This window comes from Cetorhinus maximus, chromosome 7, assembly GCF_964194155.1.
Source record: "Cetorhinus maximus chromosome 7, sCetMax3.hap1.1, whole genome shotgun sequence".
NCBI classification, from domain to species: Eukaryota; Metazoa; Chordata; class Chondrichthyes; order Lamniformes; family Cetorhinidae; genus Cetorhinus; species Cetorhinus maximus.
This window is the reverse complement of record NC_135885.1, coordinates 65,172,360-65,196,933: the sequence shown is the minus strand read 5'-3', so window position 1 is coordinate 65,196,933 and position 24,574 is coordinate 65,172,360. Positions and strand designations below refer to the sequence as shown.

The 24,574-nt window shown below is 43.9% G+C and overlaps 1 protein-coding gene across 1 annotated transcript in view; it reads right to left on the bottom strand.

Moving 5' to 3' along the window:
• The window catches only part of LOC144682412 (DNA-binding protein RFX8-like), an 88,905-nt gene that overhangs the window by 30,463 nt on the left and 33,868 nt on the right, over positions 1-24,574 (bottom strand). The window contains exons 5-8 of the mRNA XM_078544822.1: positions 24,331-24,408; positions 18,365-18,475; positions 16,575-16,725; positions 5,222-5,280 (exon numbers count right to left, since the gene is read on the bottom strand). Of these exons, the coding sequence (XP_078400948.1) occupies positions 5,222-5,280; positions 16,575-16,725; positions 18,365-18,475; positions 24,331-24,408 (399 nt within the window). The remainder of the gene's footprint in view (positions 1-5,221; positions 5,281-16,574; positions 16,726-18,364; positions 18,476-24,330; positions 24,409-24,574) is intronic.

Below are 24,574 nucleotides of genomic sequence, written 5' to 3'. Positions count from 1 at the left end.
TTTAAATTAATATTGTTGCAACCAGTCGAGGGGGTCACCCAGGATCATAACAAAATTGGGATCCCATTCAGGAATTTAACAAATTGGGGGACCTCGTTTGGGGACCGGTCGTGACAAGTCAATACCAGGAGTCAGGCTGCGGAAACCTGGAAGCAGTGCTGGAAGTGCTCAAAGACCTTGAACAAGTCATCAAGGTGTGTGAATGCATCTTCAAATGCCATTTCCTACCAAATGCACCAATATCTTCAGCCACTGCTTAAATCACTATACCTCCATCACTCACCTTCCAGCCATCTCTAACAAACAGAACTCATATCCAACATTCATATGTTACACCTTACCCTCAGGACTGCTGCAAGACCTATACGCACATGTCACAGATTTCACACACTGCCAGCTATTCAACCATGACAGCTACATCAGCCAAATAGAATGCATGGCATTCACTGCCCTCTCTTTTGCATGAGAAGGTGATAAGAACATGAGAAATAAGAGCAGGAGTAGCCCATGAAGTCTGCTCCACTATTCAATATAATCATGGCTGATCTTGGGCTTCAACTCCATTTTCCCACCTGCTCCCCATATCCCTTAATTCCATGAGAGACCAAAAATCTGTCTATCCAAGCCTTAAATGTATTCAATGATGGAGCATCCACGACCCTCTGGGGTGGAGAATTCCAAAGATTCACAACCCTTTGAGTGAAGAAATTTCTCTTCATCTCAATGGGTGGACAACTGGAAACAGCAGGAGCTAAATGGAGGGGAGAGGCATGCCTGCATGTATTACACCAGTGGAGGAAATGGCGCCAGCCATTACTGACACTGCTATTGCTGAGGCCATGGCCAGCAGCAGGGTTGAAATCATTGAAAAGACCTAATCCTTCTGCTCCTTCCTCCTCACCTCACATTCTTTTTCTGATTGCGCATCTTACTTTCCCTGTACTACAACTTTACCCTTGTGCCTTTCTCCTTTCAGATATACAAGAAGAAATGCAATGTGGCCAAGTAGCGGAAGAACAGCAAGAAGACAGTGATGGTGAAGATTTAACAAAGTCACTTGATTTCATAGGATGGAAACTTGTTGAGATGTCAGATGCTGCCATAACCTGCTGAGTTTCTCCAGTGTTTTCTGTTTTTATTATAAAAAGCACCAAACATTTGTAGGTTCATAGCAACAGCTAGAAAAAAAATTAGCCAGCAGCTAACCTGTAAGTAGCTGATGATCCATTTAAATAGCACTGGTGGTGAGTTCTTCATGTGTTGCTGAACACATGTTCAGCTATAAAAACAGAAATACCTGGAAAAACTCAGCAGGTCTGGCAGCATGGGCGGAGAAGAACAAAGTTGACGTTTCGAGTCCTCATGACTCTTCAACAGAACTAGGTAAAAATAGGAGAGGGGTGAAATATAAGCTGGTTTAAGGTGGGGGTGGGGGGAGAAGTTGGGGGTGGTGGTTGTAGGGACAAGCAGGCAGTGATAGGAGCAGATAATCAAAAGATGTCACAGACAAAAGAACAAAGAGGTGTTGAAGGTGGTGATATTATCTAAAAGAATGTGCTAATTAAGGGTAGCAAGCAGGACACGCAAGGTACAGATAGCTCTAGTGGGGGTGGGGTGAAATAAGATTAAAAGGGCATAAAAGGCATAGATTTAAAAATAATGGAAATAGGTGGGAAAAGAAAAATCTATATAAATTATTGGAAAAAACAAAAGGGAGGGGGAAGAAACGGAAAGGGGGTGGGGATGGAGGAGGGAGTTCAAGATCTAAAGTTGTTGAACTCAATATTCAGTCCGGAAGGCTGTAAAGTGCCTAGTCGGAAGATGAGGTGCTGTTCCTCCAGTTTGCGTTGAGCTTCACTGTAACAATGCAGCAAGCCAAGGACAGACATGTGGGCAAGAGAGCAGGGTGGAGTATTAAAATTGCAAGCGACAGGGAGGTCTGGGTCATTCTTGCGGACAGACCGAAGGTGTTCTGCAAAGCGGTCGCCCAGTCTGCGTTTGGTCTCTCCAATGTAGAGGAAACCGCATTGGGAGCAACGAATGCAGCAGACTAAGTTGGGGGAAACGCAAGTGAAATGCTGCTTCACTTGAAAGGAGCGTTTGGGCCCTTGGACGGTGAGGAGAGAGGAAGTGAAGGGGCAGGTGTTGCATATTTTGCGTATGCATGGGGAGGTGCCATAGGTGGGGGTTGAGGAGTAGGGGGTGATGGAGGAGTGGACTAGGGTGTCACGGAGGGAACGATCCCAATGGAATGCCGCTGGGGGGGGTGAAGGGAAGATGTGTTTGGTGGTGGCATCATGCTGGAGTTGGCAGAAATGGCGGAGGATGATCCTTTGAATGCGGAGGCTGGTGGGGTGATAAGTGAGGACAAGGGGGACCCTATCATGTTTCTGGGAGGGAGGAGAAGGTGTGAGGGCGGATGCGCGGGAGAAGGGCCGGACACGGTTGAGGGCCCTGTCAACTACCGTGGGTGGAAAACCTCGGTTAAGGAAGAAGGAGGACATGTCAGAGGAACTGTTTTTGAAGGTAGCATCATCAGAACAGATGCGACGGAGGCGAAGGAACTGAGAGAATGGGATGGAGTCCTTAGTGTAAGCGGGGTGTGAGGAGCTATAGTCGAGGTAGTTGTGGGAGTTGGTAGGCTTGTAATGGATATTGGTGGACAGTCTATCACCAGAAATTGAGACAGAGAGGTCAAGGAAGGGAAGGGAAGTGTCAGAGATGGACCATGTGAAAATGATGGAGGGGTGGAGATTGGAAGCAAAATTAATAAATTTTTCCAGGTCCCGACGAGAGCATGAAGCAGCACCAAAGTAATCATCCATGTACCAGAGAAAGAGTTGTGGGAGGGGGCCGGAGTGGGATTGGAACAAGGAATGTTCCACATACCCCATAAAGAGACAGGCATAGCTGGGGCCCATGCGGGTATCCATAGCCACACCTTTTATTTGGAGGAAGTGAGAGGAGTTAAAGGAAAAATTGTTCAGTGTGAGAACAAGTTCAGCCAGATGGAGGAGAGTAGTGGTGGATGGGGATTGTTCGGGCCTCTGTTCAAGGAAGAAGCTGAGAGCCCTCAGACCATCCTGGTGGGGGATGGAGTTGTAGAGGGATTGGACGTCCATGGTGAAGAGGAGGCGGTTGGGGCCAGGGAACTGGAAATTGTTGATGTGACGTAAGGTGTCAGAGGAATCACGGATGTAGGTGGGAAGGGACTGGACAAGGGGAGAGAGAAGGGAGTCAAGATAACGACAAATGAGTTCCGTGGGGCAGGAACAGGCTGACACGATCGGTCTGCTGGGACAGTCCTGTTTGTGGATTTTGGGTAGGAGGTAGAAGCGGGCTGTCCGAGATTGGACGACTAACAGGTTGGAAGCTGTGGGAGGAAGATCTCCAGAGGAGATGAGGTCAGTGACAGTCCTGGAAACAATGGCTTGATGTTCCGTGGTGGGGTCATGGTCCAGGGAGAGGTAGGAGGAAGTGTCTGCGAGTTGACACTCAGCCTCCGCGAGGTAGAGGTCAGTGCGCCAGACAACAACAGCACCACCCTTGTCAGCGGGTTTGATGACAATGTTAGGGTTGGACTTGAGAGAACGGAGTGTAGTAAGTTCAGAGAGAGACAGGTTAGAATGCGTGAGAGGAGCAGAGAAATTGAGACGACTAATGTCACGCCGACAGTTCTCAATGAAAAGATCAAGAGAAGGTAAGAATCCAGAGGGAGGGGTCCAGGTGGAGGGAGAATATTGGAGGTGGGTAAAAGGGTCCGTTGAACGGGGAGAGGACTCCTGCCCAAAGAAGTGAGCACATGTTCAGCTTTGCCAAGTAAAGAGAGATGTTGGCTGGAATGTTGAGCTCCAAAATGTGATTGCTGGTATTGCACATTGATTGAAGTCAGGATCTAGCTGTTCTGCATTCTTCTGGGAGCTGTTCATTACCTCCACCGCTGAAAGTGGGTGGAGGCAATGTTTTTGCCCGGTTTGTTAGTGTGTATGTCTGTTTGTACAAAAATACATCTCAAAAACTAATGGACGACTTCAATGAAATTTGGTACACAAATAGTGTGTGGCCCAAGGAAGAATTGATTAGTTTTTGGCAAGGATGCAGATCTGGATCCTGGAATTTTTGAAAGGATACGTTAATATTGAGAGATAGGGTGAATTGACATTTTTTTTAGAATATTCTGGATTGTTGTATTTTCAAACATTGCTCACTGTTTTAGAATTATGTGGATTGTCTCAGTTGCTGTGATACAATTTGTCACAGCTCCCAAAATGCAAGCAGAGTTTTCAGAGCAGGTTTTGCCTGAAGCCTCCTCAGTGAGATGGAAGCTCTTAATAAAAACATTTAATTTTTCCAGCTTTGGAGTTACAGAGCATCAACTAGGTAGGGAAAAGCTTCAAGTAAGAGCTGCGTAATTGTAATAATGTTGAGTTGATGCATGCACTCTACTGAGTGCCCTCTTCACTTATTGTGTGTGTGCTAACACCTGCACCAATAGGGCGCCTTTCACTTTATTCACTCCATAAGTGTGCACATGTGCCGTGGACACCATTTTGGAGTTCTATGGGAAACAAATTGGTGCTACTGCCCCAATTTCTCATTAACTTCCTTATTTCTGCCCTTTCCATGTTTCTCTAGGCAATATATAGCCTGAACAACAGAGCTGGCAGGGGAGTGTATTTTGAAATTAAAGGTCAGATTGAGGAAGGGTCAGCTCCCAAAATGTTAACCTATCTTTTCTCTTTCAGATGCTGAGGGATCTGTTGTGCTTTTCCAGCATTTTCTGTTTTTGCATTCTAAATTCAGGTAGGAGAAGGGTTGCATTCTTTCTCTTACTCTGGGAAGATCCAGCTCTGTGTCACTCTGAGACAGTACAGTTATGACCAAAAGCCATCAATGCAAAACTGACACTTCGTGCCACAGTAATCTACACCTCCAAACAAAGACTCAGAAGAGAAAATCCATGTGGGTTTCTTTGGGATATTTGTATAAGGCTACTTGTGTCGGAAATTAGACAATTGTTTATCTATTTGTTAGGAGTCAGCATATAAAATATGGAAATTAAAAGGGGGAAGAAAATGTTACAAGTGGACGAGGGATGAATTAATATTAAATTGATACCATGACTTGAAGTTGATGTTATATCTGCCATTTTAAATTATTGGCATTTTAAATTTATTGCTTCTCTACCAACAAAATGTTCCCTGTATTATGTGTTTATTACCTTTGCTAGATTGCAAATACAAGTTCTTCTTCGTAGTCGATTGACAAACATATTTGCTGCTGAGAAATTTAAAAGTCGTGTCAGATAAATGTTTGCATACAAAATTAAAAACAATAATTCACTCATAAAGAAAGAATGGAAGCTCAGGTGCTGTGCCAGAGTGCTACGATACAACTTAATGCTTGCAATTCTTCACATAACATGCTGTGTCACAGTGATAGGATATACCCTTTTTTCCACATTATCTTCCCAATTTCAAGTGTGGGACTTCGTAACAGAAATCGAGAATGAATATCATTCCAGGTCACGCTTTTGTACCTATGAATATTTTAAGATTTCCTAATTGCTTATAGTAGTAGATCAAATGAATGTGCCAACTTTTGTGAATTTTCCAAGCACTTTTTCATGATAGGTTGTTTAAAATCTCTTTTCTTCCCTAATGGTAAATGGCAGCTGAATCATGCATTGATTATTTTCCAGTGTACTACAGTGAACAAGGTACAAGTTGCAAAGAGCCGAAGGTCTGACTTAATTTTGTGTTGACAATAACAAAACTTATTCTGAATTTGGGTAACATTATCGAATTAGGTGTAGCTGAATTGCCTGAACATGGGTAATAGAAAAATTTTTTAACAGTTAAAAATGGAAAAGGATAATGGTATTTTAAAAAATGATTTGTGAGTTAAAGCAGAGATGTTCAATAACATAGATGGGATACATAGTACGGAATAGATGTAGTATTTTCCAGAGAAGGCTAATTACTGGACAGGTAGTGCACAGGAATCAGAGAGAATGTTATATGAAAAGTTAAGATTCTAGGTTATAAGTTCCAACAAGGTCTAAGGTGGTTTCCTCTCCACAGAAAAATGATAAATATGCTCCTGCAATAGCTCAGTCATTTTATGAAGTGAATAGCAAAGCCAAGGAGGAGAATTTCAAGTTTGGCCCCTGGTCTGTTCCGAGCTAGATGGTATCAGCCAGGATGGCATTTGATATTCTTGGCATCCTTGGATTGGGGAGGGAAAATCAATTTAGATTTCTGTTCCTGGCCAATATGTAACTTTGGAAGCGTGCCTACAGGACAGGGAGGGGACAATGACAAAAATAACATGCACATCTGTAATCCCTTTGAAGTAGAAAACATCCTAAAGCACTTTACATGGAGGAGAGAAAAATATAAATATCTATAAATATGGGAATGGATTCTGACAGAGAGAGAGATTGGAAGGGGTGGCCTAAAGTTTATTCAAAACGACAGGTTTTAATAAGGATGTTAAAGGAGAGAAAATGACAGCTGATGGGTTTAGGTGGGAGTTTCAGAGGTAACTTAAGGCTGTCCTACCAATAGTGGGGTGAGGGAAGGGGAGATACATAAAAGAGTCAGATGATCAAAAGGGAATGGGAAGGAATATAAATCTGGAGCAGGTGCAGAAGGATAGCGAGCGATTTAAAGATGAGGGCAAGGATTGAGAACCAATGTAAGGAACTGAGAAAAGAGAGAAAAAGATAAGTGGAACTTATTTTTGCTGGAAAGGATGTGAATGGCTGCATTTTGGCACAGATGGGCACAGGACAAGATGACAACTTGTATGAGGATTTTAGAGGGGAAAAGGAGGTTAAGGATGATGTGGTAGTTGGAGCAGATAGATGGGTTGAAGGTTGATTTTTTTTGAGGAAGAGGGTGATAATATGGGTTTTGAAATAGAGACGACCAGTATCTGAGGAAGCAATTAATGTCAGATCACAGGCAGTGCAGGGATGGTTGAGTGGTTAGAAGTTGAGTGATAAGGGAATCCAGTGAGCAGAAGGTAGGCATTACAAATTCCGGTCTTGCCTTAGATATTCTCTTGTGAATAATGGAGTTGATTACTCCAAGCCGTCAGAATGTCTAACATTAGGGAAGTGATACTCATGTGTGCCTGCAAGGCCATAAAGTCATAAACATATACAACTAGCTAAGAATTTGACACACCCGATCAAGTAATAAGATTCTTAAATTATATGGAATTATTTCCAGAAATCTATCTCTTAGCATTAGTGTGGTAATCTGAGGTGCAATACACCTTTAAGAGAATGTGTGCAGCTTGACCACGTGACTGTATTACTCAGTGAGCGGCATTTTCCCCCGTCGGGAGGGTTGTGCGGGAGCTGGCATGAGTGAGTGGGATCCCGATCTGCACCCCCAGTAGGGGGTGCGCTGCTATTTTACGTGGGCGGGCCAATTAAGGCCCGCCCAGTGCGACGTGTACCAGGAAGCGCTATGCGCTCCCTGTGCGGGCGGTTCGGGGGTTCCCTGAGCTGGGAGTGCGCTCTTTCATGCATGCGCACAAAAGGGTGCACAGAACCCCCTGAGGCAAAGTGCTGCCTCAGGGAGATCAGTGTTACTTATAAAATGATAATAAATGATGTGAAAAATTTTATTGACATGTCCCCTCATGTGACACTGTCACATGAGCTGGGACATGTCAATTACTTTTATTAAAAATGTAACACAAATTTTAAATCCCTCATGAAACCTCATCCCGCCCATGGACGAGGTTTCATGTTTTTTCTGAAGGTTGCCTGGACTTTTCACCTGCCCGCCAGCCTTACGGTTGGACGGACAGCATTCTTAACAACTTTAATTAGTTTCATAATGGCCTTAATAGGCTTTTGACAGTTCTAAATGACGAGTCATTTTACACATCGGCGAGCAGGTCCTGCCCCCGCTCGCCGAAGGGAGAATTCTGCCCAAAGGCTGCGTAGCGCGGGTTACAGTGTTAATCAATGGTTTAGGATTGGGTCTGGTTTGAGAAGCACACATTGTGTTAGTGCTCTGTTACTTGTGAAAATACACAGCATGTGCTTCTTCTTACATTAGTCTCTGCATCTACAGTATATTGTTCATCTATTCACTCACCAGTAGATAGGCATGCAACTGTGTTCGCAAGCAAAGCCACCCGACAGAAGGAACATAACAACTAGCATTCAAAGACTGTTACACTTTCACTATCCAGATATATCTGTCATGTATTTTTGAGCTGGAAAACCATTTTTCTATATGTACCAAACAAATCTTTCCTTAGTTTCTTTAAATTTATACTGTGTCTTCAGGCATTTAATAATCCCTGAGAATAATATGCTTCATTACATCATATTCAAAATTATTGTTGGATTGATGTGAGAAAACACTGGCACAAAGTGACACTGTCAATCAAATGGCCTCTTCATATTTGACCCATTTCTGATAACCAGCTAATAATTCAATTGTCCAGTTAAAACTATAAATATCCTCTGTGGATTTGTTTCTCTGCTAGTTATGAGCACAGCAATGTTCTTTCTTCTTCTTGTCTGTGTCATGTGGCAACTTTTTCTCCTTCTTCATTGGTCTCAAACATCTGGTGTTCCATCTCTTCCTGCAATCTGCATTCCTTTCATTCTTGCTCTTCTTCCCGTTTGTACTTCTTTCATATTCGCTCTTGCTTTAATTGAAAGGCATGCACTTTTAGGTGAGACTGTCTTGTTTGTTTTCTCTATGATCACTATTCTGGCTAACTCAAGCTCATCATAATTGATTTGGACATTTTGTTGAATCTCACTATTTCTGTTCAATGCACTTTTAAATTTTGAACATTGTGAAAAACTTTTGTCATCAGCACAGTTCAGTATTTCAGGTAACAGCCACAAACTGGTACAAATATGAGTTGTCCTTTCAATATTACGTTGGATATGGTGGTGCTCGTCACTATGGCATGTTGTCTGAGTATCTTACGTTTAGAGATCACAGAATCATTACAGCACAGAAGGAAGTCATTCTGCCTATTGCACTGGCTCTCCTTATGAGCAATTTACCTTGTACTGCTTCTACCCGTAACCCTGCTCATTCTTCCTTTTCAGATAACAATCCAATGCCCTCTTGAATGTCTGGATTGAACCTGCCTCCACCATACTTTCAGGCAGTGCATTCCACGACCTAACCTTGAAAAAGTTTTTTCTCACGTCCCCATTGCTTCTTTTGCCAATTACCTTAAATATGCTCTGAAGAAGGGTCATACGGACTCGAAAAGTCAACTCTGTTTTTCTCTCCACAGATGCTCAGTCCTGCTGAGTTTTTCCAGCATTTTCTGTTTTTCTACTTTAAACCTGTGCCCTTTTGTTCTCAATTATTCCATCAATGGGAACAGTTTCTCTCTATCTACTCAGTCCAGACCCCTCATGATTTTGAATGCCCCTATCATATCTCCTCTCAGCCTTCTCTTCTCCAAGGAAAACAGTCCCAACTTCTCAAATCTATCTACATAACTAAGTTTCTCATCCCTGGGACCATTCTCATGAATCTTTTCTGCCTTCTCACTAATGCCTTCACATCCTTCCTAAACTGTGGGTGCCCAGAACAGGACGCAATACTCCAGTTGAGGCCCAACCAGTGTTCTTTTCTGTATTCATTCATGGGATGTGGGCGTCGCTGGCTAGGCCAGCATTTATTGCCATCCTTAATTGACCTTGAGAAGGTGGTGGTGAGCTGCCTTCTAGAGCCGCTGCAGTCCACGTGGTGTAGGTACACAAACAGTGCTGTTAGGGAAGGACTTCCAGAATTTTGATCCAGCGACAGTGAAGGAAAGGTGATAAATTTCTAAGTCCAGGATGGTGAGTGGCTTGGAGGGGAACATCCAGGCAGTGGTGTTTCCAAGTATCTGCTGCCCTTGTCCTTTTCGATCGTAGTGGTCATGAGTTTGGAAGGTGCTGTCTAAGGATGCTGTCTAAGGAGGCTTGGTGAGTTCCTGCAGTGCATCTTGTAAACGGTACACACTGCTGTTACTGTGTGTTAATATAGAGGGAGTGAATGTTTGTGGATGGCTTGTCAATTAAGGAGGCTGCTTTGTCCTGGATGATGTCGAGCTTCTTACAAGTTCTATACAAGTTTAACATAACTTCCTTGTTTTTATACTCTATGCCCCCTTTAATAGAGCCAGGATGCCATATGTTTTATTAACTGCTCTCTCAACCTATCCTGCCAATGATTTATACACATATACACCCAGCTCCCTTTGCTCCTGCATCCCATTTAGAATTGTACCCTTTATTTTATAACGTCTCTCACGTTCTTCCTACCAAAATGAATCACGTCACACTCTGCATTAGATTTCATCTGCCAATTAATCACCTAATCCATCAAACTGTCTATGTCCTTCTGAATTTCCACACTATCCTCTTCACAGTGCTTCCAAGTTTCGTATCATCCACAATTTTGAAATTGTATGCTAAGGCCTAGGTCATTAATACTTACCAGAAGGAGCATGGGTCCAAACACCAACTCTGGGGAACTCCACTACAGCCTTCCTCTAGTCTGAAAAACAACCATTAACCGCTACACTCTGTTTTCTGTCACTCAGCCAACTTTGTCTCTATATTGTTAATCCCTTTTATTCCACAAGCTATTACTTTGCCCACAAATCTGTTGTGCAGCACTTTATCAAATACCTTCTGGAGGTCCATGTACACTACATCAACAGCGTTACCCTAATCAACCTTTTTATGTTGTTACAGTGACAGCAGATGTTACTGCTGAGCAAGCCAAACCCCAGGGTGAAGTCTGTCTCACTGATCATAAACCTTTATTTTCCATTGTGAAAACGAAGAGGAAGAGCTACTGACCTCAAAAGCATAGAACTTCAGTAACACCTTTAGGATTTTAACAATTAAAAGATTTATTAAAAAGAAAAAAAATTAAGTACACAAGATTAAAGTTACACAGTTTAAACAACCTTACAGGATAACCCCCAAAAAAACCTGCTCAGTCAAAAGTACACAATTAAACTACCCTTTTGGCAACAACCCCCTTATAGATTTTTAACCATAAAAATCCAGTAATATTACCCAAGTCAAGGAATTGCTGTCACATTCATAAAGGTATACCTCACAACTTCTCAAACACTTCCACCCTGATGTGGAATTCCAAAAGAGGTTCAGAAACAAACTGTTTCCTAAAACATAGACTTTCCTGACTTAATACTGGGTGGCTGCCTCCAATTGAAAACTTTCTCAACTTCTCATACAAAGGAGCTGGTCTTCAGGGCTTTCCACCACAGCCACCACGTCCCACAGCTAAACATCCATTTTCTTGAATATCCTTTTCCCCTTTTCATCTTAGATTCCATTGTTCTCAAACTTCTTTGAAGCTCCGATTCTCCAAATAAAAAATTTTCCATGTTTTCTATTTTGTCTCTACTTTCAGGTCAATAAAATTTAATATAGCTTCCACTGTTTACTCATGAAGCCTTTGTAAGATGCATACACACACACATGCACACTTTCTTTACCTATACAGAATAACAACATAATCCAAAACATTTTTTAAAAAATATCTTTCATCACACTGTAACCTCATCAAACAACTCCAGCAAGTTAGTTAAACATGATTTGCCCTTAACAAATCCGTGCTGGCTTTTCTTAATTAACCCACATTTGCCAAAGTGACTATTAATTTTGTCCCAAATTATCATTTTTAGAAACTTCCCCACTGCTGAGGTTAAACTGACTGGCCTGTAGTTGCTAGGCTTATCCTTACACCTTTTTTTGAACAGGGGTGCAACATTTGCAATTCTCCAGTCCAGATGTACCATCCTGCTCAATATCTAACCATACAGTAGTGTAACCCAGGATGTAACGGTACCATGTGTTATCTGAACTAGATAATCAGGTCTTTCACATGTGCGAGCACCTATCCCACATAAATCTTTCGAAAGATGGGCCAAGAAAACAATTGGTTACGATAAAATCAGATACAAACTGTTAAGCTTTTTAATTCAAACAAGTGAACATATGGACCACAGTTATGATTGGACTCATGCAATTGATACAACTTGTCTTTGTATAACAATGCAAAATAATGAACATACTATGCTTCCCTTCCATGCTCGAGTGGAACAAAATGGGCAAAAATATTGCCTCATATATTGCCACTTGCACCATTGTGCGTGTTTGCCCCATGCCATTAGTTGCTTCCTGTGTGGCGTTCTTGGTGGATAAGGGTGCTTGGTTTGGCACCATCCAGGCATCACACTGCCTAACCAGCTGATGTGTTGCTAGGATTCCAAATTTGGGCAACATATGTTCAGGCAGCCTCTCTGTTGTTCACTCAAGAAAAAACAAGTGTGAAGCTGCAAGATGGGCCCTCCAATACAGTCATTTAAAGAGCCAGAACCCTAAATGCAGTTAAATTAATTTCTTGGAACTTTTCCTCTTACAAAGTATCTGGAAGTGCTCTGGAGTATTTTTGAAGGTTTTTTGGTGTGTTGCTGGATTTGCCAGAGAGGGCCAGAGGAATAGGTTAGCTGACTGCACAAAGGCTGCAACAGGTAGAAGGGTCTGCGGCGTCGGTCCCCCTGGGTCTGCGGCGTCGGTCCCCCTGGGTCTGCGGCGTCGGTCCCTCTGGGTCTGCGGCGTCGGTCCCTCTGGGTCTGCGGCGTCGGTCCCCCTGGGTCTGCGGCGTCGGTCCCTCTGGGTCTGCGGCGTCGGTCCCTCTGGGTCGGCGGCGTCGGTCCCCCTGGGTCTGCGGCGTCGGTCCCCCTGGGTCTGCGGCGTCGGTCCCTCTGGATCTGCAGCATCAGTCCATCTGGGTCTGCAGCATCAGTCCATCTGGGTCTGCAGCATGACAAAGATATAGCGAAGAGGCTGCAGAAAGGGAAAACGCCATGCCATGCATTCTGCCAAATTGGACCCAGACTCCCTCCATGTTCCTTAACAGCAACAGGAGACTGTCTGGCACACAGCCAACATACCCTGCATCTGGATGTACATGCCCATTCAGCACTCTCCTGTCAGCTGCCTATTGAGGTCATCATCTGCAGCAATACTTGCTATCGACCTTTCCCTCTAGCGACTTGGCAAATGACCATCCTTTTTACCCCTAGCCTGGCTGCACATGCCCGCTGCCGATCCCCTGCTGATCCCAACCCTATCCTAGACTTCAAAGTATGTGTAGTGCCAATATCTGAGCTGGTGGCTGCTGAATGTCAGAAAAAGATGACAGGGCTTCTTCATTAGTGTTGCACTGTTGCTCTCCTTCCTCCTCCTGGGATTTAACATAGCTGTGCAGGTTGCAGTTCTTGGGTGGTTGAAAGAAGGAGCTCAGAAGGGGAAGGATGGTGCGAGGGAGGGGAGATGAGGTGAGAAGCAAGAGGTCCATGTTTTACACCTATTTGCAGCTTGCTCATCATACCATTTAACAGGATGAGGGTATGCTGAGTGTCACGAAAGGGCATATGGCAGAAAAATGCTATCATCCTCTATAGTCTGAGTGACACTGATGCCATGGGCCCCATTGCAGCCAGGCCTATGATTTGGACAACAAGCACCTCTGTAGAGCTGAAGAGGTGAAGGCATCCTCGTCCGCTGCCAGTTCTGCTCTGCTCCCTTTTCAATTGTGTGCTACCTTGTCCTGCCAGAGAAAAGGCAGAATGGAAAGTCAGTGATCATGTAGCAATGTGTTTGGCTGATGTGCCTGTCTTAGCTGAATAGATAGAGGTATGTGGAAGCAGCGAGAGGTGGGTGTGAGGCTGGCAGCACTGGTAGGTATATGGATGTCAGGTGCAAGTCCTGCATAAAGGAAGTGCTGCTGGGTGAGTGATGGGGCTGTGGTGCATTGAGCAACTTGAGCAGCTGGTGTTGTGGTAGATTGGAAATGTCTTGTGAATATCAACTCATTGGGCAGAATTTTACATCCTATGGGCGGGTGAGCACCTGACCCGATTGGGCGTAAAATCACCCTCAATGATGTCGGGTGAGCGTCCCGATGTCATCGCACACTCGCACAATATTTCGGTTAGCCTGGGAGTCGGCAGCACGCCCACCAACAATTAAGAGGCCTATTATGGCCATTAATCAATTAATTAACTATTTTTCGCTGCCCATCCAACCTTACAGTTGCCAGGCGGGCAAATCGGCCAGGCAGCCTTTGGATTTTTGAGGAAACCTCATCCAAGAGTGGGATGAGGTTTCCGATAAAAATTTTTTAAAAAACACTTGGGGCAGGATTTTCATGTCGGCGAACGGGGGGGTGGTGGGGCCTGCTTGCCAACATGTAAAATGGCGCACGGTGACATCGGGCAGAACTCCCATTTAAATTTTCAGGTAGGTGGGGGCGCAGCAGAATCAGCTGTGCGCACGCCAACCTGTCAATGGCCAATTGAGGCCATTGACAGAGTCATTAAAATCATTAATGGACCTGTCCTTCGTGGGCCGGCCAGGAGCCCCAGCGGGAATTAGAAAAAGCATGAAACCTCATCCATGGGCAGGATGAGGTTTCATGTCGGTTTTAAAAAATTTTATTAAAGTTTTTTAAAAATTATGGACATGTCCCAACTCATGTGACAGTGTCACATGAGGGTGCATGTCAGGAATTTTTTTTTCTTCTTTTTAAAATATTTTTGACAGAACAGCCGATCTCCCTGAGGCAGCACTTAGCCTCAGGGAGGTGAGTGTGCTCTTTCATGCACATGCACAAAAAAGCTCACTCTCGGGTTTATTGAACCCCCCCGCCCACACAGGGAGTGCATAGCGCTTCCGTGCGGACGTCATGCTGGGCGGGCCTTAATTGGCTCGCCCACATAAAATGGTGCCGCACCCCCAATCGGGGGCACCGATCAGAGGCGCACCTGTGTGCACCCGCAATTTAACTTCACCCCCGACAGGGGGGAGAATCCTGCTCTTGGGCAGAACTTTTATCATCAACATGTTTAGGTGAGTGATTCTTATGTGTGGAAATTTTTTCTGGGATTCTTAAATCTTTATTTTTAAGGGTTTAAAATTTTCAGCTCCCTAAGGCTGCTCTCTGCCTTCAGGGAGCTTTCATTACGCACTCCTCCACACTTACGCAGGCTTCAGCGCTTGCTCTCCTTCCGCCCACACCCCGGCAGTACTGAGCTTTTTAGCACGCGTTTCACGCTGGCTGGCCATTAATTGTCAGCCAGCATGAAACTGCAGTCGGAAGCCGATCGCGGGCAGTAGGCCGTTACCCCGCTGCACCCAGGCCCACCCGCCGCGCCTGCTCGATGGTCTCAAAATCCTGCCCACTGATATTGCCCACCACATTACAATGTTAGACTTCGAGGCACAGCTGCCAAGTCATCAGGCTCAGACTTCGGGAGTGGAACTTGCTGGCCATTTGCTCTCATTCCATTCTGAGAGTGGATCTTGAGCGTCTCCTGGCACCCCCGGACGACCATCAGGCCTCTCCTGCTGCCCTCACCAGTAAAGCATCCGGCACCATATCCACCACTCTGGAACCCTCAATCTGCTCTAGCATTTACTTTGCAATAACTTACATTGGATCAATACTTTTGTGCAGCTTTCCTTTAACATCCATCTACCTTTAAGAAAACAGACTGACTGTACTGCAAGATTGGCAAGCAACGCTGCCGGGGCCCCCTACTGAGCACACAGGCTGCAGCCAGCTTAGAGGACAGGGAAGCATTGCTGGGCCAGTCCTGGCCATGCTACAATCATGCAGATATGATGGATACATGAAAATTGCATGGTCACCACCTTGATCTGTATGAGTGCAGAGAGGTCACGAATTGCGATCCCGCCGACCAAAAATTGGGGAAACACAACTTCTAGCTGAATTTGTTTTGAAAACTTGACACAACAATCTAATTCTTTTCCAAATTCTTTTCATAGAAGAACAGTCAGAAGATCCTGAAGCATGACAGTGGGTTTTTTGAAGAAATGAGGCTGGAAAAGACAAGCAGAGATGAGAGAGAAACTATAGAATGACATGGGATCAGGACTGCTATGGATGGGAGGGCAAGGTGAGATGAAAGAAGGGAATGTATTGGCAGACGCAGTTATATATGCAGTGTAAATCTTGTTGTCAAAGAATCCCTTTGAAGGTCAGGCGGAGGGGATGGCGAACAGGAGATTGAGAGAACAGCTGGTTATAAAGAAGAGGAGCCTTAGGCTATAATGTCCTCCAGTTGGTCCTGGAGTAAAAAGCATTTTGACTGTGGAGAGTGAGGTCTCTTAAAATCTAACATGATTGAGTCAGAGCTAATGATGAATAAATAGACTTGCTGTGCTCACCTGGTTCATTCAAGTTTATGGCCTCTGACATGGTGGAATGAGAGTAAGCATTCCAGCAGTGGGTAAGCAAGTGGAGACAGTGAGTGATTTGATACGAAAAATGGCATAAAAGGTGGAGGCAATGCAGCAACAGCAGCGGAGGTGTGCTGATGGATGGATGGATGTCCAGAGGTGAGAGAACTGAGAGTGAGGACAATATTAGACAGCTACGATGCTACCTCCTAGATGAATAGCTTTCAGGTAGGGTAATAAATCTATAATGTTTAAAGCTTTACTCATTGCAAAAATATACCTCTCATTTTCAGTGATTGTAGTAGCAATGGTGTGCCCTCCAGTGCATCAATTAGCCAACTTTTAAACTTTTTGGCAAAGTATCTAGCACTCTGAAGATGTTGGACAGAAAAGTCACCCAGAAAATCGCGAAGAAGAATTTCTTCTATAATCTGTTAACACAGTAAATGTGCACAGGTTAAATGGTTAAACTAGACTTTATCATGCCAATTAAAAACTTTGAAACATATCATCCCAGATAATTTTTATACTCTTTTACATAAACCAAGCAATATCATTAAGGGGCAAAAATATTAAAAGAAATAACTACAGAAGACCACAGCAATAAAGCCTTTAAATATTACAGTAAATGCACACTCTCATGTTACATTTTGTTGTGAGGATAATCATTCAAACTGTCATGAGAAATGAACTGAGGAGCAGACACAAACAAATAAAATTAACACAAATTTGGAGTGAGTTCAACTATTAATTAAAAATAAGCAAGAGGAGCAGTAGTGTGAAGCAACAGCATACTCTGGCATGGGAGAATTATAGCTCACAACCAATCTTTGATCTTAAGGTGCCATTACTGGAGGCACTGGTGAAAGGCAAGATGTTTCCTCCTCAGAGGAATGGAGGAAAAATTGCAGTTACCATTGTCTATTTTCTTACATCTCCCAGTGATCATCAGCAACAAAGAGAGCAGCAGGTCTCCAAGAGCCTTCACTGGGGAATGACATGTTCTGTGTGCAAGGACACTTGAACATGGTTTATGTTCGTGATTTTCAAATGGAATTGTAGAATGGATCGAAACGGAGCAGAGGTGGTTCACACCTCATCTGGATTGACAGAGGTGTGAGCGTAGGTCATCCCTCATGTCTGCCAGCCACGAATGGCACAGCAACGTATTTGGGTTTTTTTTTAAAAGTCAAAGGTTCTTTGCTTTTTTGATAAGCTTTCAAATGATTTCAATGCTGGAAGTAAACACTGAACATTTGAATAAAACTTTAACATATGCTTTCGAAAAAAATATTCCTTATCTTAATACAACTTGCATATGTGCTTTGTATTTGTTATTGCATATGTTATAATTATTATTCTACTGGTTTCACAAGGGTTGGGGGTGGGTTGCAGGAGTGGGGGGCACGGGGGCTGGTGGTGGGGGGTGGGGTGTCTCACAGCTGTAGTTCAATATTTGGATGTGTGCTTCAACAAGCCATTCAAGGAACATGTTGATGCCCAATGGAATAGATGGATGGTCGATGTAGAAAAATTGGAGTGGCAATAGGCATGTTACTCCACTTGATATTTTGTGTGGTTTTGTCATCAAATCAGTGCATAAACTGTAATCAGTTCATTCAAAAGATGCAGAATATCCATTGGATAGAGAGGGGAGATGATTTGTTGATTCTGGAATTGAAAGAGCCAAATCTGATCCAGAATTGGATCCTTACGGTGATGCCACAGCCAAAGTGACTCAGAAAGAATTTGATGTACTCTTTGCTTCGGTTTTTACAATATTTTGATTGTGTTTAAAGGTATGCTTGTAAAATTAATTAATTCAATAAAATGTGTCACCTTGATTTAACTTGAATCACCAGAGTTTTTTGTTACATTTCAAAATGGCAACTATCTACACCAACATCAGAGGTTCACATTTTATACTTGGCACATAAGTCAACCCCTGTTCTCGTAAGGACTTTGAGGCTTCAGTGGTTGATTTATACATCGTGATCAATGGTATGTTTAATATATTGCCTGCAGGCAGCTCTCAATGTTATCGTTCTGCCAGTAAGCATTTTTAATTACCTTGTACAGCTGTGCATCATAAGAGCAGAAAAGCTGGCATATATCTGGGAAGGATGTATTGATGGCATCATATGTGAATGACTCCCAGAACAACGAAAGGAGATTTCTGACCTATAGTAATATATAATTATATATATATATCATAATGAGAGCATTCTAATTTGAAAATCATTTTCATTCAGGCAAACTGCATCTATGCAAATTTCACACTGTGGGATGACATCACAATTTATTATATACTATTTGGACATCTGCTAAAATAGCACTGCAGGACATTAGCTTGTTACTCAGTCTACAGTTTGGTACAAAAACATTGATTATTGTTTAGAAAAACAGTACAGAGATTTTTTAAAAATAGTTTGCCCTGGTTGTAACTTGCTTGAGAATACTGCTTAACATGGTGCTAAGTTATCACCTCTTTCTGTAAAACAAATAATGCTTGATACATTGATTTAGCATTGGTTTCTACCAATGATTATGATTCACAAATAATAACAATTTGTATTTATATTTCACCAGTCACATGTAAAAATACATCTGAATGCTTTCAAAAAAGGAGGAAAAGGTAATGGGCAGAATCATCCCAGATTTGCACTAAGTGCAGTAGCGGGCGGATACCCAGTGACTTTTCACGTTGTATTGTCTCAACCTCGCAGCAATTATTATGCATTCCCGGGATACACGGCATTTCAATGGCGGGCAGGCTCCGATTCGCCCGCCATGCCGTCACCTCGCTGCTTCATCACGCCGGGTGCCACATTTAAAGCACAGCTGTGCGCACAACTCTCAGTGCTTCCAGCCCAGGACTGCTGCAAATAAGACATGGTTCCAAAAGGCAAGAAGACTGCAGCCCTTGAGCGCCTTTTGAACACCATGGAGGCCCGCTGTGATGTTGTCTACACCCACTCTGGCCACAGGAGGGGCAGCTACATTACCACTGGCTTGGTAGGTGATGGCAGTGGTGATCAGTGCCAATGCTGCACAGAAAAGGTTGGCCATCCAATGCAGATACAGAATGAATGATCTCATCTTTGCAGCCAGAGAATGGCAACTATCTCATCACTCTAAACTCACACACTCAAGCCCATCACACTTTCACTGGCATCTCACTCACTGTCAGCTCAAGGGAAATCACCACCCATTCTCACACTCATACCCTCACATCTCCACCTGGCCTCATCTCCTCTGGAGACTGCCTCCTCAGCCCTCACCATCTTGAGACCACTTGCACGGATCAACGTGAGCCTCCACACACACCTTGGGAAACCCCCTTCCCCAGTACAGCCCTCGCCCTGCAGCCGCTTCCCTTGCCTGAGGCCACTTCCTCCTTTCCCCAAGCAAGCCCTAGCCTTGCAGCCATTGAAAAGCCACCCATATATGGCCAATCTGGTAGGTAGAGACCTGCCCATGAGCCCCCCGCTAAAAGTGATGTGATGCTGTCTATGAAGCCTGGCGCTGATGACTGTGAGTGCTGCCCGAAGCAAGGTAGGCAAACAAACCTTGAAGTCCTAGGCAAATGCAGCCTGCCAAGTGAATGCCTTATATATGCTATTGTGAAACACGTCAGCGGGAGGGCGGACGGGGGTGGGGGGGATGAGTCCAGCGGGCTGGCCTAATAGTAATATGCAGATACATTACAATGAGGTTCCCATTACAATGGCGGCAAATACAGCCCGCCAGCACCAGTCTGAGCAGATGATCACAAACTGGTATCACACCATCATGAAACCGCTTGCGCCATATTGTCCGCTCATGCCACCAAACATGCCCGACACCAGCGGGCACGGAAAATCCTGGTCAATGTTGGACACTGAGTAAGAGAAAAAGAAAGAAAACTATAATTAAGATAGGGTACTGCAGACAAAGAGAAAGACTTGAGGAGGGTTTTTGAAAGGAAGTAAGAAGTTCATTGTGAATTGGCCTTGTAACATATAGGGCAGAAAAATCGGTGCCCCCGGTCGGGTGTGCGCTGCCATTTTACGTGGGTGGGCCAGTTAAGGCCCGCCCATTGTGACGTGCACCCGGAAACGCTGGGCGTTCCCCGTATGGGCGGTTGTGGGGGGTGGGGGGTGGATTCCCTGAGTGGTCCTGGCATCCCCCAACTCCATTTACCCTTCTTCGAGGGTGCCGTGACCTTTGAGGTCTTCTCTCTTTGCATCTGCAACCTCAGCAATGGCCACTGCTAGTTGGTGCTGCCTGAGCTGCCAGCCTCTGACTAACCACCGGGAATGTGCCTCCTCAGGCCGTACTGCCAGCCGAAGAGTGGTAACCCTTTGCTCTCAACTCTGGCTTGTTTGGCTCATCAAGTCCATGCTGGGTCCCCGTAGAGCAATCCAGTCAGTCCCATTCTCCCACTCTATCCACATAGCCCTGTGAATTTACTTTGCTCGTGTGCCCATCCAATTTCCTGTTGAAATCATTGATCGTCTCCACTTCCCGTAGCATTGTAGGAGGTGAGTTCTAGATTATTACCACTCGCTGTGTAAAATAGTCTTCCTATAGAGGACACAAGCTACATCCCGGAAATAGCTCTAAATCAGGAAATGGAAGGGAGGGAGGAACTTGGGAAATTACTATCATCAGTGGTATTGAGCAAATTGTTGGGGCTGCGGGCTGACAAATCCCAGGTCCAGATTTACTTCACCCTAAGGACTTGAAAGAAGTGGCTTGTGAAATAGTTGATGCACTGGTTTTAATTTTCCAAAATTCCCGAGATTTGGGGAAGGTTCCATTAGATTGGAAAATAGCAAATATTTTATTCAAAAAGGGAAGGAGACAGAAAGCAGGAAACTATAGGTCAGTTAACCTAACATCTGACATGGGGAAAATGTTAGAAGCTATTATTAAATATGTGATAGCAGGGCACTTAGAAATCAAGGCAATTAGGCAGAGTTAACATGGTTTTGTAAAAGGGAAATCATGGGCAGCATTTTCCCCCCCATCGGGTGGGGTGGTGTTGTGCAGGAGTGGGCGCGAGCACTCTGTCATTTTACGTGGGCGAACCAATTAAGGCCCGCCCAGCGTGATGTGTGCCAGGAAGCGCTGTGCGTTCCCTGTGCGGGCAGGCGGGTTTCCCTGAGCCGGGAGTGCGCTCTTTCGCACATGCGCACGAAAGAGCGCACAGATCTCCCTGAGGCAAAGTGCTGTCTCAGGGAGATCAGTGTTACTTTTAAAAAAGGTAATCAACGATCAGAAAAATTTTATTGACATGTCCCCTCATGTGACACTGTCACATGACCTGGGACATGTCAATTACTTTTATTAAAAATGTAACACAAATTTTAAATCCCTCATGAAACCTCATCGTGCCTGTGGATGAGGTTTCATGCTTTTTCTGAAGGCCGCCTGGGTTCTTCGCCTGCCCGCCAACCTTAAGATTGGACGGGCAGGTCCACTAATCATTTTAATTATTTTTTTAATGGCCTTAAAAGGCTTTTGACAGGTTGGCAGGTGCGCAGCGGAGTTGGCTGCGCGCCCGCCAAACTGAGAATCTAAATGACGTGGGGTGACATCAGGACGCATGCCCGACATCACCTCGCATCATTTTACGCATTAGCAAGCGGGCCCCGCCCCCGCTCGCCAACCGGAAAACGCTGCCCCATGTTTAATCAATTTATTGGAGCTCTCCTAAGGAGTCACATATGCTGTGGATAAAGGGGAGCGGGTTGATGTACTGTACTTAGATCTCCAGAAGGCATTTGATAAAGGGCCACATCAAAGGTTATTGCAGAAAATAAAAGCTCATGGTGTAGGGGGTAACAAATTGGCATGGATAGAAGATTGGTTAGCTAACAGCAAGCAGAAAGTTGGCATAAACAGTTCTTTTTCTGGTCGGCAGGATGGTGTGCCACAGGGATCAGTGCTGGGGCCTCAACCTTTTACAATTTAGATAAATGACTTGGATGAAGGGACCGAAGGAATAGTGGCTAAATTTGCTGATTACCCAAAGATAAATAGGTAAGTAAATTGTGAAGAGGATGTAAGGAGGCTACAAAGTGACATAGATAGGTTAAGTGAGTGGGCAAAGATCTGGCAAATGGAGTATAATGTGGGCAAATGTGAAATCGTTCATTTTGACAGGAAGAATAAAAAAGAAACATATTATCTAAATGGTGAGAGATTGTAGAGCTCTGAAGTTCAGAGGGATCTGGGCATTCTAGTGCATGAATCACAAAAGGTTAGTATGCAGGTACGGCAAGTAATTAGGAAAGCTAATAGAATGTTATTGTTTGTTGTGAGGGGAATTGATTACAGAAGTAGGGAGGTTATGCTTCAGTTGTACAGGGCATTGATGAGACCACATCTGAAGTATCGTGAACAGTACTGGTCTCCTTATTTAAAGAAAGATGTAAGTGCGTTAGAAGTGGTTCAGAGAAGGTTTACTAGACTAATACCAGTGATGGGCGGGCTGTCTTATGAGGAAAGGCTGGACAGGTTAGGCTTGTATCCACTGGAATTTAGAAGAGTAGGAGGCGACTTAATTGAAACCTTTAAGATCCTGAGGGGTTTTGACAGGGTGGATGTGGAGAGGATGTTTCCTCATGTGGGAGAATCTTGTACACCTCTATCAAATTTCCCCTCAACCTTCTTTACTCCAAGGAGAACAACTCCAGCTTCTCCAACCTAAACTTGCAACTAAATTCCCTGATCCCTGGAATCATTCAGGTATATTTTATCTGCACCCTCTTGAGGAACCCTCACATCCTTCCTAAAAAAGTGTGACAACTGGAGTTGGACTTAATACCCTCATTGTGGCCCTACCAGAGCTTTATAAAGGTTCAGTGTAACTTCCCTGCTTTTGTATTCAATATCTCTATGAAGCCAAAGATACTATATGCTTTGCTAATTACAATCTCAATATCTCTTGCCAGCTTCAAAGACCTAAGCACATGAACCCCAAAGTCCCACTGTCCCTGCCACTCATTAGAACCATGCCATTGAGTTTATATTAACTCTCCCTATCCCTTCTGCCAAAATGCATCAGCTCACACTTCCCTGTATTAAAATCCATCTGTCACTTGTCTGTCGATTCTGCTGAACTACCTGTGTCCTATTGTAGTCAATTGGTATTATCTTCGCTGTTTGTCACACCCTCTAACACCTAGCACTGACCCTTGGGGAACACTGTTGTCTACCATCCTCCAATCTGAAAAACAACTATTTACCACGCTCACTGTTTTTTGTTCTTAAGCCAATTTTTTATCCAAGCTGTCAAACGTTTTCTTAAAACATATATAGACAACATCTACTGCATTCTCCTCATCAACCTTCTCTGTTACTTGATCAAGAAATTCAGTTAAGTTAAATACAATCTGCCTTTTACAAATCCATGCTGGCACTACTTAATTAACTCAAATCTGGCAAAGTGCCTGTTAATTTTTTCCTTGATTATTGTTTCAAAAACCTTACTCACCACTTGTGTTAAACTGACTGGCCCATAGTTGCTAGGAATGTCCTTACATCCTCTCTTGAACATTTTCCATTTTCCAATCTTCTGGCACCTCTCCCATATCTAAGGAAGTTTGGAAGATTATGGCAAGCCCTTCTGCTATCTCCACCCCCACTTCCCTTAGCAATCTGGGATACAAGCCATCCAACTAGGCGACTTCCACTTTAAGCATAGCCAGCCTTTCCAGTAACATATGCCTGTCATTTTTCACCCCATCCATTATCTCGACCATCTCTGCTTCTGCCAATATTTTGTCAGCAATATTGTCGTATTGATGTAAATGCTGCCCTGATCTTTACACTATTTCTATGTGGTTCACAGTACCACACTAAGGCTTGGGCAGAAAATACACATGAATTTTCATGGAAGAAAAAAAGCCACATTGTAAATGTAAGTTTTCCCTGAGCCCATGACATTGTGGATTGCTTTTGAGAACTGGGCTCCATATGTATGTCTGTCAATTAAAATAATTTTCCATGCTTTGACTGGATTGAGATTTTTTGCAAGAATTACATACCTTATCAAGTTGATTGCTTCTAATATGCTGCAGGATTTCCTGGCAGTGGTTATAATATGAATCTGCAACTACAGTAAACTAAGACAACAGAAAAAAAGTCAGAACATTTTTTTTGGCACAAATTTAAGGGGAATGATTTTTATTGGGTGGATAGGTGTAAAAGAGATGTATACTTGCCATTTGAGTAGAATATTTCTTCTCTAATTCTTGCTCCCAGGAAGTAAACCGTGTTAATTCACAGGTA